The following is a 20,061-nucleotide window of genomic DNA, read 5'->3' as shown; positions in this document are numbered from 1 at the left end:
TTTTAACCCCTATGATGGTAGCGGATAAACATAAATTTCAGAGATTCCTGACTGCTGATGTGGCCTTGGTGGTGACAGTATATGGCCCAATCACGTTTCCTCCTGCATCTGTGCTGCTTTTCAAACAGAATAGCAATGGTAAGTTAAGTTCACTGAGGTGAACAGGCCTGTAGGTCCTTTGTAGGTTTAAAACTATTTTCTGTATTTAGATTTAAGAGCCATTCGGTATGAAGAAAGTAATGATAGTTTTTGAAATATCCCAATCTCACCCTCACAGTGGTCTGTGGCAAGGATGACAAATAGGGTTTTATCTTGCTAACAAAGAATAACTAATAGGTAGATGCTGCTCAGACTGTTAAATTTAGGATAGGTTCTGGGGAACCCTAGTGGAAGGTTTCTCTAAGAGTTTGTTTAGGTCTTTAAATGGACTGGAGCAGTAAATGAAGGCTTTGGCTTGTAGACTCCTGCTGTCTGCTTTTGCTCATTAGGAATGCACAGCCTCATTGCCACAGGCTATCTATTGTCAGTGGATCCGGACAGAATGGTCATCAAGAGAGTTGTTTTGAGTGGTCATCCTTTCAAAATTTTTACTAAGATGGCAGTAGTGCGTTACATGTTCTTCAACAGAGGTAGGTGTGAAGGATGGGATCAGATTGCCTTTGTGGAGTAAGGGTTGAGTTTACATTTTGTGGGTATATGTTTCATCTTGGTCTTCTGTGTGTTTCATTCTAAGAGGATGTGTTATGGTTTAAACCAGTGGAACTGAGAACAAAGTGGGGCCGCAGGGGACACATCAAGGAACCTTTGGGTAAGAAAATGTGGGATTTGGTGCCTTGCCCAGGTTTTCCCAGTGCTACTAAATGACTATTGGGTTAGAAGACTACCGCTTTAAAATTTTCTATTTTAATGTGACCAACTTGGCTGTTTCCTTTCTAGGTACTCATGGCCACATGAAGTGCAGTTTTGATGGGAAGCTAAAATCTCAAGACACAGTACTGATGAACCTCTATAAACGAGTTTTCCCCAAGTGGACTTATGATCCATATGTACCAGAACCAGTACCGTGGTTGAAAAAGGAGATTTCTTTAGCAGTGCCTGAAATGGACATGGAGTAATGGATTCATTGGGATTCTGTCTCATTGTTACTAGTGAACACTCTAGGAATGGGAACCTACAGGCTGTAATTAGGCAAAGTTTGTGTTTTCTACTTTAGCCTAGAGGTCTACTGCCTTTTTGCAAAAGGCTTTTCTTGGCCTTGACAAGGTGTCTCAGTAAACTATGGATATTTAACTCTTGCTACTTAGTTAAAAAAAAAGAAAGAAACAACTGTTACTGAAACATCCACTCTCCATTAGGAACTTGAAAGTTGTTTAAGAGAGGAATATAGGAAGATAGAGTAACCAGGAAACAAAATTTCCAAGTGACTAGAGATACTGAATCCCATCTCTTTTGCATAAACTAAACAGAAACAGATTGATAAGGAGCTGGCCTTTCAGCCTGCTTCACCCAAGTTAGGGAGGTTAGGTCTACATTTCCACCACTGAGCACAATACAAATGTTCTTTACTTCTGGGGAAACTGTTTGAAAATGCTGAGACAGGACAGCGGCCACTGCAACACCAGCTGTAGGTTCAATAAGCAGTTTCATCCTCTCCCACACCAGCTGGGTTGCATACTGTTGGTATGGAAGGGAGTAAGAATTAGTGAAATGGGAAAAGGGGAAAGAGCCTAGTTGGTTGACCTTTATAATTAAAGGTCAGATGGGGTTATATGCCCAGTCTAAATTTTCCTTCTTGACCGTATATATATATATGCTCACCAATGAAGGACAGGACTTTTTTCCCATCCTAACTCTGTTTCTACTGTTGAGCAGGTTTTCTTAATACATCTGGGGCACCCTCCCATGTCATGAAGTCATCTAGTCAAGTCCCCAGGGAGTAAGTTGCTACTCAAAACAGGAGAAGACTCTATTGCCTAAGATTTTGCTCCATTCTTTCGTATTTTCCTTTCCTATCAGAGCCTCACCTTAATTTCATCCTCTGTGACTGTGAAGACATCATCAACAAGGTCCCTTATAATAGGCCAGGTGTTTAAGCCAATGCTGGATTTGACACCATCTGCTATGGTTTCTGGAGCATAGGGATTGGGAGTCAGTTCCCCTTTCAGCTTGGACTGGTAGCAGTCATCTGCATTCAAGGGTTCAGCAGCATATACCTTCACACTAGGTCTCAGAGCCTAGGAAAAGGAATATTAGACATCTTAAAACTAGCCACAGCATTTTGCTTGCAAATCTGTAGTAAAGTAGGCAATACAGGTAACTCATTTCTGTTCAAGAGCCTTTCCTTTGATTGATGTAATAAAAATAGACCTTGAGGGGCGCCTGGGTGGCTCAGTGGGTTGAGCCGCTGCCTTCGGCTCGGGTCATGATCTCAGGGTCCTGGGATCGAGTCCCACATCGGGCTCTCTGCTCAGCAAGAAGCCTGCTTCCCTCTCTCTCTCTCTCTCTGCCTTCCTCTCCGTCTACTTGTGATCTCTCTCTGTCAAAAAAAAAAAAAAAAAAAAAAAAAGACCTTGAAGGGGCGCCTGGGTGGATCAGTGGGTTAAAGCCTCTGCCTTCAGCTCAGGTCATGATCCCAGGGTCCTGGGATCGAGCCCTGCATCGGGCTCTCTGCTCATCAGGGAGCCTGTTTCCCCCTCTCTCTCTGCCTGCCTCTCTGCCTACTTGTGATCTCTCTCTGTCAAATAAATAAAATCTTAAAAAAAAAAATACTTTCAAGCATTTTAAGTTGTATGCCTAATAGCCTTTAGTTGCTTAAATCACATCTAGTTCTCCTGGTAACTAGGGAAAAGAGTAGCCCTTGACTTGGATAGTGGGTTGTTGAAATGGAATTCAGGGAAAGGACTGTGAGGATGCCACTCATGACTGCTTTTGCCTTGTGAAGTTGTAACCAATTAAGAACAGGGTAGTGAGGCAGAGAAGAGCCTTCCATTTCAAGTGCAAGGGTTGGTGGGAAAGAACAGCAATTTGGAGGAATGTTAAGCCAAGTATCCACAGTGTACTACAATGTAAAATAAAATTATCTATGCCTGAAGCAGGGAGTCCTCCAGAAGCTATTTTCTTACCTTAACTGTAATTGCTATTCCAGCAACCATTCCTCCTCCTCCTACAGGTACCACCAGTGCATCTACCAAGGGTACCTTTAGTGAAAAGAGTATAAAGTATAAATAGGTCTATTAATAACCAGTTTTATATGTGTATAAAATAATTATACAGCCAAACATTAGCTTTATCGGTGGCTAAACAAGAATTAACAGCTCTTACCTGGTTTAGTACTTCCATGGCAATAGTCCCTTGCCCAGCTATCACTGCAGGCTCCTGGTTGGGATGTACCATGATGCCTTCTGTTTCTTCCATAATTCTTCTGGTAACATTTTCTCTGGACTGAAAGAGTACATTAAATTAATGTATTTGATTTGTATTTAAAAGTTCCCAACAAGGGTGCCTGGGTGGCTCAGTGGGTTAAAGCCTCTGCCTTCGGCTTGGGTCACGTTCCCAGGATCCTGGTTCCTCCCCTCTCTCTCTGCCTACTTGTGATCCTTCTCTCTCTCTGTCAAATAAATAAAATCTTTAAAAATAAATAAATAAAGGTTCCAAACAAGTTTGATTCAGTCATTTAACACTATTGGCCATCCTTTTTTCAGACTTACTGGGGACTGGGGATATAACTGAACAAACTAGTGGAATTATGTTCTAATATGCAGAGGGGTGGCATATAAGTAATATGTCTAAATGCTGTGGAGAATAGTCTGTTTTATAGGGGGTGCTTAGGAAGGGTCTTGAGTAATGTGATATTTTAATAGGATTGAACAAGTGCTGTAGATCTCCAGAATATTCTAGAGGGAGAATAATAGCAAATGCAAAGACCACAAAGTAGTAGTGCTTGGCTTTTCTGAGAAAAGGCTAAGTTAGTATGGTTGGTGTGAAATGTTTGGTGGGACAGTAATAGTGGGAAAGACTGAAATGGGCCAGTTCATCCAGGCCTTAAGTGATTGCAAGAATTTTGGTTACCAGTGTGTATAAGATGGGAAACGATTGGAGGGTTTTCAGATAACAAAACAAGTTTTAACATATTAAATGGATAGTGCAAGGGTGGAAGGAGGGGGCTACTGTACCTAGGTGAAAACATGTTCATTTGAATCAGGGCGTTGATGGTAAAGCCTGTTAGAAGTAGTTGGATAACAGAAATTATTTTTTTTAAAGTTTATTTAAAGTTTATCTATGTCCAATATGGGGCCTGAACTCAAAACCCTGAGATTGAGTTGCATACTCTTCCAGCTGAGCCAGCTAGGTTCCCTGGGTAATGGAAATGATTTGAAAGTAGGACCAAGATTTGGATGTAGGGTGTGGGAGAATTCTCAAAGGTGACTTCATTTATTTTGAGCAACTAGAAGGATAAAAGTTGCCATTTACCAAGATGGAGAAGACTGGAAGAGGAGCAGCAGTGGGGAGGAAGATCAGGAGTTTGGTTTTAGACATGATAAGTTTAAGTTGCCTTTTAAGACTTTCCAAGTGGGAATATCATCAGGGAATCATTGGAGATACAAGTCCGGGTTAAGGGCAAAGGTCAGGACTGGAGTTAGAATACAGACTTTTTTTTTTCCAGATATTTTTAAAAGTTTTGTTTTTGTTTTTGTGTTTTTTGAGAGATAACAAGAGCGGAGGGAGGGCCAGAGGGAGAGAGAGAGAGAAGCAGACTCCCTCCCAAGTACAGAGCCCCACACAGGGCTCAATCCCACGACCTTAAGACCATGACCTGAGCCAAAACCAAGAGTTGGTCACCCAACTGACAGAGCCACGCAGGCACCCCAGAGAATAGGTGATAGGTTAAACTATGAGATTAATGATCTCATCAGAGTGAGCATAGATAAAGGGTTGAGCATGCTAACATTGGAAGGTGAAGAGGAAACACAGAAGAAACAGCCAGTAGGCTAGAAAGAAGTTTCATTTGATGGTGAAAGTTGGTAAGCTGACACTGAACACTGCTTTCTTCCTTACCTCATCACTCTGTTCACTGTACACTATGGAGGCTCCGTAGGCTTGTATTGCCAATTTTTTACAATTGGGAGCTGTTTCGGGCACCACAATATAAGCAGGAATTCCTGGGAGAAAGAAACATGTTTAGTTAGTACAAATCAGGAGAATTTAGAATAGAAACTTATGTTTAATTTTCTTATAATGAGATAGGAACCTGGAAATAACCTTCCTACAGTAGTCACCAATCTCACTGAATAAGAATACTTTTCCACTCTTCTCGGATGATCGTACACAGTACCCTGAAAAGTTAGTCAAGTACCTTCCAATTTAGCAGCATAGGCAAGAGCCTGGCCATGGTTTCCACTGCTGTGAGTAACCACGGCTTTGGGCTTCTCTTCCGAGGTGGCAGGAGTCAAGCCTTTGACTGCATTAAGGGCACCACGAATCTGGAAAAGGGATGGTGAAACCATGTATTTGATTTGATTTTAAAAAGTTTCTTTTCAAACCACCAAAGAACTTTCCTAGATATTCTCTTCCTAACACCGCACATCCATTCGATCACAAAATCTTGTTGATTGTACCTCTGAAATATCTCCTGTGTTTTTGCCACTACCTTGGTGAAGCCTCATTTCTCAACTTGCATGTTATCAAACCTCAACTAATCCTGCCCAGGGATCATTCTCTAATATTTCCACTAGATTATGGAAGTGACCTTTTAAAAATGTTCTCTTTTTACTGACTACCTATTTTGTAAACACAAATTCCTTACAAATTGCAGTCTTTCTAAAACATACTTACTGCTTCTGTCACTGTTGTAGCCATCCTAAATTACTTCCAGTTTCCCCTCCTACAGGTTAGCTCACACCCCTGTATCTCCCAGCATGCTGGTACCCCTACATATAGTTCTTTTCCTTCACTCCCTGATCTGGCTAAAAGTACTCATCCTATAAAATTTGGATGAAACATCATTGGTTCAACTTCTTTGATCTCCCATGCAAAATTAGGCATTTCATTCCATGGTATTTTATTTGTATCTCTCAAGTTACTTGTCATTAACCTGTTTGTTGACTGGCCTGTCTTGCAAGTGTAACTAATAGTACAAGACCGTGTGTGTGTGTGTGTGTGTGTGTGTGTGTGTGTGTGTGTGTGTGTGTGTGTGTGTGTGTATGCCTAGTATAGTTAGTTAAAATAAGTATGTGATGAGTGATGAATGAAAAATAAACCATGGCAGAAGCAAAGGGCAAAAGAGAATGGAGAGTTTAATATAAAAGTTCTCATTAGGGATGCCTGGGTGGCTCAGTCAGTTAAGCGTCTGCCTTCAGCTAAGTCATGATCTCAGGGTCCTGGGATCTAGCCCTGCATTAGGCTCCTTGCTCAGTGGGGAGCCTAGCCTGCTTCTCCCTCTGCCTGCAGCTCCCCCACCTGTGCTCCCTCTCTCTCTCTCTCCCTCTGACAAATAAATAAATAAAACTTAAAAAAAAAAAAGTTCTCATTAATGGGTGAGGAAATGTAGTCCTAAAACTACCACTTAACAGGCACTAGTACCTATCAGGCATAGTTCTAAATGCAACATTCAGATTTATACCTGAAAGCATCTTAAAACTCAACTAACAGAAATTAACTCCACTGAATCAACACAGAAGTCTTTCACCTTTTAAAGTATCTATGTAAGTAATCTCTACACCCAATGTGGGGCTCAAACCTCAAAATCAAGAGTTGCATGCTTTTCTTACAGCAAGCCAGGTGCCCCTAGAAGTCTATCTTTATGCAAAGGAAAGGCTCTGACATATTTCCTAGAATAAGGGATTAGCTAGATCTAGATCTTTTACATTCATAAGGTATCAATGAATAGCAAGTTGACACAACTTGGTTGTATACAGGGTGATCACTCTTGCCCGTGTTGCCTTGCAATAATTAAGGTTAATGTCTATTGTCTGAGTTTAATCACAGGTGCCCCTTTCATTCTCAACCATGTCCTAGTTTGGACAGTAAATTACATCATCACCCCAATTATAAGAAATTCTGAGATTATGTAAAAGTGGGTTATCAACACCATAATGCTAAGTAACCAGTACTTTATCGAAGGAAAACTTCTACAACACTTTATTCAGCTATAAAAATAGTTTACCTACCTCACTGGGTGGTCAGGAGGATCAAATAAATGTGTATGGGAAAGGGATTTGAAAAGATACATGAAAAGGCATTATTACCTTAAAAGATCCAGTTTTCTGGAAGAGTTCACATTTGAAGAAAAGATTGCGCCCTGTTACTTGATTGAAAATGAAACTTGTTAGCACTGGTGTGAGGTGAATAAAATCTTGAATGTTGACATGAGCTTTTTCAACATCAGCAAAAGAGATGCAGTACTGAGCACACATGGTTCTGAAACCCAGGAATAAAAAAAGGGGGTCAAAGCAAAGCCCAAAACAATATGTTTAATGAAAAGATTTTGAAAATGGCTAACAGACCCACAGAATGTACAAGAGTGAACCATAATATAAAACATGGACTTTGCTAATGATACATAATGCAGGTTCAATTGTAACAATCCCATTCTGATAGGGAATGTTGATAATGGGGGAGGCTCTGTTTCTGGGGGGGGGTGTGTGAGATATATGGGAAGTCTCTTCAACTACCCATCAATCTTGCTGTGATTTTTTTTTCTTTTAAAGATTTTATTTATTTATTTGACAGATGAGATCACAAGTAGGCAGAGAGGCAGGCAGAGAGAGGAGGAAGCAGGCTCCCCCACTGAGCAGAGAGCCCGATGCAGGGCTTTAACCCACTGAGCCACCCAGGCGCCCCTCTTGCTGTGAATCTTAAATTGCTCTAAAAAATATTTTTTAAAGAGGGGGTGGGGGAGGGCCCCTGGGTGGCTCAGTGGGTTAAAGCCTCTACCTTTGGCTCGGGTCATGATCCCAGGGTCCTGGGATCATGCTCTCTGCTCAGTGGGGACCCTGCTTCCTCCTCTCTCTCTCTCTGCCTGCCTCTCTGCCTACTTGTGATCTCTATCAAAGAAATAAAATCTTAAAAACAAAAAGGGGGTGGGGGAGGAAAATGTACAACACAGGAAAATACACTTGGGGTCTGTGGTGGTAATGGAATGGTCTCTGGTACTGGGGATCCAGAATCTCTGAATAGAAGGGAACGTATCTTGAAGCTGCATTTCTTAGTAAATTTTTTTTTTTCAGGGCACCTGGGTGGCTCAGTGGGTTAAGCCTCTGACTTCCGCTCGGGTCATGATCTCGGGGTTCTGGAATCGAGCTCTGCATCAGGCTCTCTGCTCAGCGGGGGGCCTGCTTCCCCCTCTCTCTCTCTGCCTGCCTCTCTGCCTATTTGTGATCTCTGTCTGTCAAATAAATAAATAAAATCTTTTAAAAAAAGTTTTTTCCCGGGGCGCCTGGGTGGCTCAGTGGGTTAAGCCGCTGCCTTCGGCTCGGGTCATGATCTCAGGGTCCTGGGATCGGCCCCGCATCGGGCTCTCTGCTCAGCGGGGAGCCTGCTTCCTCCTCTCTCTCTGCCTGCCTCTCTGCCTGCTTGTGATCTCTCTGTCAAATAAATAAATAAAATCTTTAAAAAAAAAAAAAAGTTTTTTCCCCCCCTGGTGAATCTTTATAGGAAAGGCTTAAAGCTTACCCCTCATTCATACCATCCCTTACCATCCAAGCACTGTTACTGGTCTCTACTTCTTCATCATTTTTGCGAAGCTTGAATGAACTGGGTTCAAAATCTATTAAAATTTTTTTTTAAAGAGCCACCCAGGTACCCGCAAATACATAAAATCTTAAAAAAAAATTATTTAGGGGCGCCTGGGTGGCTCAGTGGGTTAAAGCCTCTGCCTTCGGCTCAGGTCATGATCTCAGGGTCCTGGGATTGAGCCCCGCATCGGGCTCTCTGCTCAGTGGGAGCCTGCTTCCCCCTCTCTCTCTGCTTGCTGCTCTGCCTACTTGTGATTTCTGTCTGTCAAATAAATAAAATAAGATCTTAAAAAAAATTATTTAGCAAGGGAGAAAATTGCTTATAACCCTGTCATCTTAATCAGTTATGTTCATTTTCGGGGCACCTGGGTGGCTCAGTGGGTTAAAGCCTCTGCCTTCAGCTCAGGTCATGATCCCAGGGTCCTGGGATCGAGCCCCGAATTGGGCTCTCTGCTCACCAGGGAGCCTGCTTCCTCCTCTCTCTCTGCCTGCTTCTCTGCCTACTTGTGATCTCTGTCAAATAAAAAAACAAAATCTTTGAAAAAAAATTATGTTCAGGGGCGCCTGGGTGGCTCAGTGGGTTAAGCCGCTGCTTTCGGCTCAGGTCGTGATCTCAGGGTCCTGGGATCGAGTCCTGCATTGGGCTCTCTGCAAAGCAGGGAGCCTGCTTCCCTCTCTCTCTCTGCCTGCCTCTCTGCCTATTTGTGATCTCTCTCTGTCAAATAAATAAATAAAATCTTAAAAAAATATATTATGTTCATTTTCTGTCTCGTTTCTTCAGTATACATACGTCACATGACAGTTAAAATCAGCACCTTCACAGGTACTTGGATGGTGAAAGTGAGGGTAAAAAAATAATCAATATACTTTCTGGAAAAACAAATCTCATTTAAAAATGGGCAAAGGGGGGTGCCTGGGTGGCTCAGTGGGTTAAAGCCTCTGCTTTCGGCTCAGGTCATGATCCCAGGGTCCTGGGATCGAGCCCCGCATCGGGCTCTCTGCTCGGCAGGGATCCTGCTTCCTCCTCTCTCTGCCTGCCTCTCTGCCTACTTGTAATCTCTGTCTGTCAAATAAAATAAATAAAATATTTTTTAAAAAATGGGCAAAGGACTTGAATGGACGTTTCTCTGAAGAAGATATACAAATGGACACAAGCACATGAAACGATGCTCAACATCACTAATCACTAGGGAAATTCAAATGAAAACCACAATGAGATACCCCCTTACACCTATTAGGATGACTACTATTAAGCAAGCAAGTGTTGGCCAGGATGTGGAGACACTGGACTTTTTGTGTGCTGTTGGTGGAAATATAAAATGGTACAGCAGCTATGAACAGTATGATAGTTCCTCAAATAATTAAACATAGAATTCCTCATGATCCAACAATTCCACTTTCAGCACCCTTAAGCCCCACATTATTCAGGGGTCAACTGTACTTTGAAGTATAGTTTCAGTGCTTCATATGGTAAGACAGACAAAATTTCTGTAGCAGCCTATACTAGGGAAGCCCCCACACAGCCTGAACTTCTTTAATTTTTTTTAATTTTAATTTTTATTTATTTATTTTTAAAGATTTTATTTATTCATTTGACAGATAGAGATCACAAGTAGGCAGAGAGGCAGGCAGAGAGAGGGGTGGAAGCAGGCTCCCCGCTGAGCAGAGAGCCTGATGCAGGGCTCGATCCCAGGACCCTGAGATCATGACCTGAGCTGAAGGCAGAGACTTAACCCACTGAGCCACCAGGCACCCCTATTTTCTTATTTTTTAAAGATTTTATTTATTTATTTGTCAGAGAGAGCGAGCACACACAGGCAGGGGGAGGGGCAGAGGGAGAAGCAGGTTACCTGCTGAGCAAGGAGCCTGATGCAGGACTGTGATGCAAGGCTGGATTCCAAGATTCTGGGATCATGACCTGAACTGAAGGCAGCCGTCCAATGGACTGAGTCACCCAGGCGTCCCAAGATAAGTTTTTTTTTTTTTTTTTTTTTTTTAAGATTTTATTTATTTGACAGACAGAGATCACAAGTAGGCAGAGAGGCAGGCAGAGAGAGGTGGGGGTAAGCAGGCTCCCTGCTTCGGGGCTTGATCCCAGGACCCTGGGATCATGACCTGAGCCGAAGGCAGAGGCTTTAACCCACTGAGCCACCCAGGTGCCCCAAGATAAGTTTTTTTTTTTTTTTTTTTAAGATTTTATTTATTTATTTATTTGAGAGAGAATGAGTGAGAGCGAGCATGAGAGAGGAGAAGGTCAGAGGAAGAAGCGGACTCCCCAAGGAGCTGGGAGCCCGATGCGGGATGAGATCCTGGAAGTCCGGGATCATGACCTGAGCCGAAGGCAGTCGCTCAACCAACTGAGCTACACAGGCGCCCAAGATAAGGTATTTTTAACTAAGTATTTAAATTGCTTACTGATGATATATATGAAAAGTAATATTTTTTGTATATTTAGCATGTAATAGGATACGTAAGTAGATTACCTTGTTAGATCTAATAGTTTTATAGTTCACTCTCCAAAGAATCACACTATCTGCAAATAAAGATGATTTGTTGGGGGCACTTGGGTGGCTCAGTTGCCAAGCATCTGTCTTTGGCTTGGGTCATGATGCCAGGGTCCTGGAATTGAGCCCCACGTTGGGCTCCCTGCTTGGCGGGAAGCTCCCTCTCCCACTCCCCCTGCTTATATTCCCTCTCTTTCTGTGTCTCTGTCAAATTAAAAAAAAAAAAAAGATGATTTGTCTTTACCTTATAAGTATACCTCTGGTAACTTTTTCAATGACTTCACAGCTAATTGGTTTATCTGGATTTGCTACTTCCTTCTGCATTAATTTTGGTAATTTATATTTAACTTTTTGGGGAAATCATCTAATTTAAAATCTCAAATGTATTAGTATTAAGTTGAACACATTAATATTTTTAAGCTTTCTTCCTATCTTCGGTATTTTTATTTATTCAATCAACAAGTTTTGAACACCTCTCTGTGTCAGATATTATTTGACCCTGGGATATAGTGTTAGAAAAATAGAGTTGTCCCTGCTCTTAAAGCTTATGATCTAGTGGAGAGATGTGTTATAAATAATCCAAAAATAATTATATATTTACAAATATTGATAGGTGATATCAGGGAAGTACGTTAGGATACTATAATGGGAGGGTATTTAGATCAAGGAAGGAGGCTAAGGAAAGCCCTCTATAGAGAAGTGAAATTTATGACCCATCAGGTGAATAGGCAGAGTAGATGGAAAAGTGTTTCAGCTGGAGGGAATATGCATGAATGCTTTACAGAGGAAAGGAACATGGCATATTCCAGAAACTAAAAGAAAGCCAAAATAGTGATCAGCGAGAAAGAGCAAAATTGGCAGGATCTACATCATAATGGACCATGAGTCATGGATTTTTTTTCTGAAGAGCAATGGAATACCATTGAACAATTCTGAGCAGGTAAGTGACATGTTAGAATTTGCATTTTAAGAAAATCACTGTGGCTACATTGTTCTGAATGAAAAGGAAAGAAATAACATTGGAATCAGGGAGTCCATTTAAGAAGTATTATCTACATGAAGACGCACAGGTGCTTGGATGGTGAAAGTGAGGGTAAAAAAAAATAATCAATATACTTTTTGGAAAAACAAATCTCATTTAAAAATGGGCAAAGGACTTGAATGGACGTTTCTCTGAAGAAGATATACAAATGGACACAAGCACATGAAACGATGCTCAACATCACTAATCACTAAGGAAATTCAAATGAAAATCACAATGAGATACCCCCTTACACCTATTAGGATGACTACTATTAAGCAAGCAAGTGTTGGCCAGGATGTGGAGACACTGGACTTTTTGTGTGCTGTTGGTGGAAATATAAAATGGTGCAGCAACTATGAACAGTATGGTAGTTCCTCAAATAATTAAACATAGAATTCCTCATGATCCAACAATTCCACTTCTGGGTATATACCCAAAAGAATTCAAAAAGTGTTTCAAAGATGTATTTGTACACCTATGTTAATAGCAGCATTATTCATAATAGCCAAAAGGTGGGAGCAACCCAAGTATCTATCAACAGATGAATGGGTAAACAAAATGTGGTATATACATACAATGGAATGTCATTCAGCTTAAAAAGGAAGGAAATTCTGACAGACCACATGGATGAATCTTGGGGATATTAGGCTAAGTGAAATAAGCCAGTCACAAAGAAACAACTACTGTATGATTACACTTATGTGAGGTACCTGGAGTAGTCAGATTCATAGACAGAAACTAAAATGGTGGTTGCCAGAAGCTGGGGGCAGGGAGGATGGGAAGTTGTATAGTTTCAGTTTCCAAGATAAAAGGAGTTCGGGAGATTGCTTGTACAACCAATGTCAATGCACTTAACACTACTGAACTGCATACTTAAAAAATGGTTACAATGGTATATTTCATGTTATATGGACTTTACCACAATTAAGAAAAAAAATCACACACACGCACACACGAGATACATTTTGGAGATTATAATTAGGCCTCTTGGTTGCAAGTCATAGAATTCCAATATGAACTGGCTTAGGCACAAAATGGAGGTAATAAGATTTACTGGTTCATGGAATCCAAGAGTTGAACCACGGGAAGGGCAGGAATATGAAATCTCAGGAACAACTGGAACCAGAGACTTGATATTTTTCCAGGACTTTCTCATTGTTTCTCACCTCTGCTGTTTTTTGCATGTTGGCTTCATTCTTTTTCATTGCAGACCAGCTGGTTCCACATGGCAGGACATTTGGCTGCTGACAGCTCCTGTTTTACATTTTATGGCTTCCACACAGGAAAGGGACTTTTTTTTTCTTAGTTTCAGTTCAAAAATTCTGGATAAGGATTCTGATTGGCACATCTTGGCCCAGGACCAGTGGCCAAGGGTGTGAGGTCATTTGACAATACTATGCAACAGTCACAAGTATTTACAGAAACATGAAAAAGAAACAGGATGATTTTTATAACACAGTATCAATTACATACATTTAAAACACATACATAAAATGATACAATATATTATTCAAAGATACATATATATCCAATGACATATATTAAACACAATTAGAATGGCTACCTAAGAAGGGAGGGAAGGAACACGAATAACTTAAAGAATAAAAGCTAAAACGAGAAAGGACTTGTTGATGAAAGGGTGAACCAGATATGATTGCCTCAAATCTCTGTACCTGAGGGAAAAATAGCAAACAAAAGTGAGAAGAAGAAAAAAATGAAAGAAAAAGAAAAGATACTTCTGAGTGAGAATGGGATGGGGTGGGGGACAGTTTTCAAGAGAAAAGATGAGAATGTTGAGATAATACCATAGCTGTCCACTACAGAGAGAGAAAGCACATATTCTGATATTGGATTAAATGTGGGGAGTGAGGGAGGTGGAGGTTAAGGGTAACTCCTGAGTTTTAAACTTAGATGATGGCATAATTAATTGAGATACGACTAGTGAAGAAACAAGTATTTCAAGGGAAAATCAGAGATTTCATGAAATAAGTTTGAATTACTTATGAGACATCTAAGAGGATTTCCTTTTTTTTTCTTTGCCAGAAATGTGTCTATTTTAACATTATATTTCTGAAAAAATGAGCTCTTTATCAATTTTTAATTAATTTTATTTATTAATTTTTTATTTTATCTTTATTCTATTTTCTCTTGTTTAATAATTCTTATTAACATTCATTTAAAAAAAAAAGATTTTAGGGCGCCTGGGTGGCTCAGTGGGTTAAGCCGCTGCCTTCGGCTCAGGTCATGATCTCAGGGTCCTGGGATCGAGTCCCACATCGGGCTCTCTGCTCGGCAAGAAGCCTGCTTCCCTCTCTCTCTCTCTCTCTGCCTTCCTCTCCGTCTACTTATGATCTCTGTCAAAATAAATAAATAAAAATCTTAAAAAAAAAAAAGATTTTATTTATTTATTTGACAGACTGAGATCACAAGTAGGCAGAGAGGCAGGCAGAGAGAGAGGAGGAAGCAGGCTCCCTGATGAGCAGAGAGCCCGACGTGGGGCTTGATCCCAGGACCCTGGGATCATGACCTGAGCCAAAGGCAGAGGCTTTAACCCACTGAGCCACCCAGGCGCTCCTAACTTTTATTTTTTAAAAAAGATTTAAGTATTTTTAAAAAAGATTTATAGAGAGAGTGTGCAGTCGGGGAAGGGGCAGAGGGAGAGGTAGAAAGAATCTGAAGCAGACCCTGCACTGATAGCAGAGAGCCTGATGTGGGGCTCAATCCCACCATAGTGAGATCATGACCCTAGCCCAAACCAAGAGTTGGATTTTTTTTTTTAAGATTTTATTTATTTATTTGACAGAGAGAGAGAGAGAGAGCGATCACAAGTAGGCAGAGAGGCAGGCAGCGGGGTGGGGGAAGCAGGCTCCCTGCTGAGCAGAGAGCCTGATGCGGAGCTTGATCCCAGGACCCCAAGATCACGAACTGAGCTGAAGGCAGAGGCCCCACCCACTGAGCCACCCAGGCGCCCTCAAGAGTTGGATGTTTAACTGACTGAGCCACCCAGATGTCCCATTATTAATTTTCATTCTTTAAAACTTTTAAGTTTTTTTTTAATTTTAAATTTTTATTTTTTAATTGTTTTTAAATTATAATTCCAGTATAGTTAACATACAGTGTTCTATTAGTTTCAAGCATACAATATAGTGACTCAACAATTCTATACATTGCTCAGTGCTCATCAGGGTAAGCGTACTCTTTAATCCCCTTCACCTATTTCACTCATCCCCCTACCAACTTCCCCTCTGGTAACCATCAGTCTCTATAGTTAAGAGTCTTTTTCTTGGTTCGTCTTTTTCCTTCATTTGTCCCGATCCCAGGACCCTGGGATCATGACCTGAGCTGAAGGCAGAGGCTTAACCCACTGAGCCACCCAGGCGCCCCTCTATCACATCTTCTGTATCCATTCATCTGTTGTAGGACACTTGGGCTGCTCCCGTAATTTGGCTATTAAAGTTATTTATTATTCGTGCAATAAACACAGAGGTACATGTACCCCTTTTGAATTACTGTTTTTGTATTTTGGGGGTAAATACCCAGAAGTGCCATTTATTACTGGATCGCTTTCTTTTACAATTAATAATAAAAGCACGCAGGCTATTAATTTTCCTCTGAGTATATCTTTAATGATATACCCACAGGATGGGTGCCTGGGTGGCTCAGTTGGTTGAGCATCTGCCTTTGGCTTGGGTCATGATCCCAGGGTGCTGGGATCGAGTCCTGCATCGGGCTCTCTGCTCGAGGAGGGGCCTGCTTCTCCCTCTCCCACTCCCCATGCTTGTGTTCCCTCTCTTGCTGTCTCTTTCTCTGTCAAAAAAAAAAAAAAAAAAGATATACTATAGGTTTTGCTATGCAGTATTTTCATTAATTTTATTATTCTTTTAAGCTTTTATTTATTTGAGAGAGAGAGAGTGAGAGAGAGACACCATGAGAGGGGGGAGGGTCAGAGAGAGAAGCAGACTCCCCACTGAGCAGGGAGCCTCATCTGGGGCTTGATCCCAGGACTCTGGGATCATGGCCCAACCCAAAGGCAGACGCCCAACTGACTGAGCCACCCATGTGCCCCAGTTTTAATTTTTAAAGAATCCAGTCTTAGCTTTGTTTACTTTTTTGACCTATGAGTTATTTATGTGTGATGAAGGAAAAAGGCACCTGGGTGGCTCAGTTGGTTGGGCGACTGCCTTCAGCTCAAGTCATGATCCTGGAGTCTTGGGATGGAGTCCGGATAGGGTTCCCTGCTCAGCAGGAAGTCCTCTTCTCCTTCTGATCCTCTCCCCTATTGTGTTCTCTCTCTCAAATAAATAAATAAAATCTTTAAAAATTTTTTTGTTTAAAAAATTTCCAAGTTGGGGAGCCTGGGTGGCTCAGTGGGTTAAACCTCTGCCTTCGGCCCAGGTTATGATCTCAGGGTCCTGGAATGGAGCCCTGCATCGGGTTCTCGGCTCAGTGGGGAGTCTGCTTCCCCCTCTCTCTCTGCCTGGCTCTGTGCCTACTTGTGATCTCTCTCTCTTTGTCAAATAAAACAACAACAAAAACAACAACAAAAAACAACAACAAAAAAACCACTTGCTTAGAAAAAAAAATTTCCAAGTAGCTACGTTTTGCTTAATTTGTGATTATTCATTTCTTTTTTTTTTTTAAAGATTTTATTTATTTATTTGACAGAGAGAGATCACAGTAGACAGAGGCAGGCAGAGAGAGAGAGAGAGAGGGAAGCAGGCTCCCTGCTGAGCAGAGAGCCCGATGCGGGACTCGATCCCAGGACCCTGGGATCATGACCTGAGCCGAAGGCAGTGGCTTAACCCACTGAGCCACCCAGGTGCCCCTGATTATTCATTTCTAATTTTACTACTCTGTGCTCAGCAAACATGACCTGTACAATTTTTGTTTTTAGAAACTGAATTCCTCCCAGGTCACCTGGGTGGCCAGCTGGTTGAGCATCTGCTTGGGCTTGGGTCATGATCCCAGGGTCCTGGGGTGGAGCCCTGCATCAGGCTTCCGGCTCAATGGAGAGTCTGCTTTTCCCTCTCCCGCCCCAATTTCCTCTTGTGTTCTCACTTTCTCCAATGAATAAACAAAATCTTTAAAAAAAATTTCAATTCCTCCCTTCTCCACTATCCAAACTTGTTATTTTTTGGATTACCCATATGTGACCAAATTCCTACTGTAAGAATTTAAAACATTACAGAAAAATAAAGAACCTTCACTCTCTAATCCTTAAATCTATTCTCTTCTACAAAGATAACCACTTTAAAATGTTTAGTATGTCTTTTTGCATACCTTTTTTGGATGTATTTATATAGAAACTTACATATACAATAAATGGTTTTTTGCTGTACTCAAATAGAACCATACTCTACATATTGTTCTGCAACTGGCTTTATTTATTTTTTTTTAAAGATTTTATTTATTTATTTGTCATAGAGAGAGAAGTGAGAGTGAGCACAGGCAGACAGAGTGGCAGGCAGAGGCAGAGGGAGAAGCAGGCTCCCTGCCAAGCAAGGAGCCCGATGTGGGACTCGATCCCAGGACGTCGGGATCATGACCCGAGCCGAAGGCAGCTGCTTAACCAACTGAGCCACCCAGGCGTCCCTGCAACTGGCTTTAAAACATTTTTTTTAAAATTATATATCTTGACTGTTTCATGTCAAACACATTTTAATTCTTTTTTTTTTTTTAAGATTTTATTTATTTGAGAGAGAGACAGTGAGAGAAAGCATGAGAGTGGAGAAGGTCAGATGGAGAACCAGACTGTCCCTGGAGCTGGGAGCCAGACGTGGGACTCGATCCCAAGACTCCAGGATCATGACCCAAGCACAACGCAGCTGCCCAACCAACTGAGGTACCCAGGCGCCCCACATTTTAATTCTTTAAACTCAGAAGCTTTCACTGTAATACAGGCTTTAATATGATTGTTCATTTATTTTTACCTTGTTATTTCATGAACCTTTAGATCTGAAGGCTAATTTAAGTCTTAAATTTAAATTTTCCCATCAACTTAGTAAATTTTCTTCTATTATTTCTTTGATTCCTGTTTCTCCTCAGTCAGTTCTCTTATCACCTTCTGGAACTTGTATTTTATTACTAGTTTTCTGGATCCATTCTCCATGTCTTCTATTCTTGTCTCTCATAGTTTTATACTTTCCCCTCTGAGTTCTGGTAAATTCTCTTGAACTGGTTAAACTTTTGACATATCTCATTGGCAGTACAGAGACTGTTGCATTAATTTGGCAATCACGTTTTTCCTAAGAATTTTGTTCAGATTATTTTTCCATCTTTTGAAAAAAAATTATCCAATGTCTTAATTTCAATGTTAAAACATGTTCGTTTTGGGGTGCCTGAGTGGGTCAGTTGGTTGACCATCTGCCTTTGGCTCAGGACATGATCCCAAGGTCCTGCCATCCAGTCACTTATCTGGCTCCCTGCTCAGGGGGGAGTCTGCTTTTCCCTCTGCCCCTCCCCCACTCCTGCTCTATCTCTCTCTCTCAAAAAACAAAAAAAGGGGCACCTGGGTGGCTCAGTGGGTTAAGCCTCTGCCTTCCGCTCAGGTCATGATCCCCAGAGTCCTGGGATCGAGCCCTGCATCAGGCTCTCTGCCCAGCGGGGAGCCTGCTTCCCCCTCTCTCTCTGTCTGCCTCTCTGCCTACTTGTGATCTCTGTCTGTCAAATAAATTAAAAAAAAAAATTAAAAAAAATTTTTTTAAACAAAAAAAAAGAATTATAGTTTTTAATATTTCTCCATATTTTGTTCATGTTTTAAATATTGCCACTTGCTCTGACTACTCAAATTAATCTCCTTCTTTGAAACACTGAATCTTTTCACATATCTATTGACTTTCTCCATCTGCTTAGCCTTCTGGTGGTGAAACCTGTGTCACATAATAGGGATTTAATGAGTTATGTCAGAGACTGATCAAATCTTTTAGACCCACTCAAAGGAAAATTACTGGTAACTATTTGATGGTGTAGGTCCAATAGACTGTATGGGATCGGTAAAGAGGAACAGGTGGAGAGAAGCAGTCTTGGGGGAGGGAGTTTCCCCACGGTTCTGAACATGGGCTCAGGAACAGGAAGTTAAAATACGAGTCTTCTGATGCGGTTACATTTCAAAGATGGAAAAAACAAAACCACCAACACAGATCCAAGGAAGTCAAGTAATTTTTCCAAGAATCCACAATGATACAGAACTTCCCAAATCAACTTACAATACCTCCTGATTTACTTCCACACAACCTTCCCTCAGCAAGAGCCAACCATACTTTTTTTTGTTGTTGTTGTTGTTTTTTGTTTTTTAAGAAAGGTCGGGGAGTGGGGAAGTCAGGCCGTTTTGGGGATGTAGTCCGCCATTAAAGAAAAAGACTGATATACTCTGATACTTACCCACTGTGTCACCCTGGGCAATTTGCTACGCTTCTCTAGGATTCAGTTTCCTCATCTAAAAAAAGGGTGGGGTGCTCGTAGAAGACCTTTAAGGTCCTCAAGTAACAGCCTGGGACGCTAGTCCGGGCCTGTGGAGGCAGACCCTGGCCTAAAGATGACGGGAGGAGGCCGGATTGTGGGGTGTCTCCGTCAGCCCGAGCCCCAGACCAGCACCAGTGTCCACGATGGCCACCACAGCAGCAACAGCAGCCAACGCCACTAACGCCCGCGAAGCCTGGCCCGGCTCCACCCGGTCTCTTCTCACCTCACAGGCGCGGCGTTCCCAACTCCAGCCTCAGCTCACCTTCCCGACCACACCTTTGCGCACGCGCAGTGCCCACCTCCCCAGCTCTCTGGAGCCGCGGAACTTGCGTTCAGAGCT

General features: G+C 41.7%; 2 protein-coding genes across 9 annotated transcripts in view; one reads left to right on the top strand and one right to left on the bottom strand.

The window, feature by feature from the left end:
• TSR1 (TSR1 ribosome maturation factor) overlaps nt 1-2,370 on the top strand; it is an 11,882-nt gene extending 9,512 nt beyond the window's left edge. Inside the window, exons 12-15 of the mRNA XM_047708507.1 lie at nt 22-138; nt 489-629; nt 734-808; nt 937-2,370. Of these exons, the coding sequence (XP_047564463.1) occupies nt 22-138; nt 489-629; nt 734-808; nt 937-1,115 (512 nt within the window). The 3' untranslated portion in view covers nt 1,116-2,370. The remainder of the gene's footprint in view (nt 1-21; nt 139-488; nt 630-733; nt 809-936) is intronic.
• SRR (serine racemase) lies at nt 1,459-20,061 on the bottom strand. 8 transcript variants are annotated; one of them, XM_047708525.1, is made up of 9 exons: nt 19,945-20,061; nt 13,427-13,540; nt 7,245-7,416; nt 5,354-5,480; nt 5,056-5,159; nt 3,322-3,441; nt 3,123-3,197; nt 2,025-2,234; nt 1,459-1,674 (listed from the first exon to the last, which is right to left on the bottom strand). In XM_047708525.1, the coding sequence occupies exons 2-9, from the start codon at nt 13,453-13,455 to the stop codon at nt 1,459-1,461; spliced, it is 1,053 nt and encodes a 350-aa protein (XP_047564481.1). In that variant the 5' UTR covers nt 13,456-13,540; nt 19,945-20,061. The 8 variants fall into 8 exon arrangements, with proteins under 8 accessions (XP_047564481.1, XP_047564480.1, XP_047564477.1 ...); XM_047708524.1 differs by having other exon boundaries at nt 13,427-13,654; nt 19,945-20,013; XM_047708521.1 differs by having other exon boundaries at nt 13,427-13,654; nt 19,641-19,982.

The sequence above is a fragment of the Lutra lutra genome, chromosome 16 (assembly GCF_902655055.1).
Source record: "Lutra lutra chromosome 16, mLutLut1.2, whole genome shotgun sequence".
NCBI lineage: Eukaryota > Metazoa > Chordata > Mammalia > Carnivora > Mustelidae > Lutra > Lutra lutra.
Note: the sequence above shows the minus strand (reverse complement) of the source record. Positions and strands in the feature narration are given on the sequence as shown.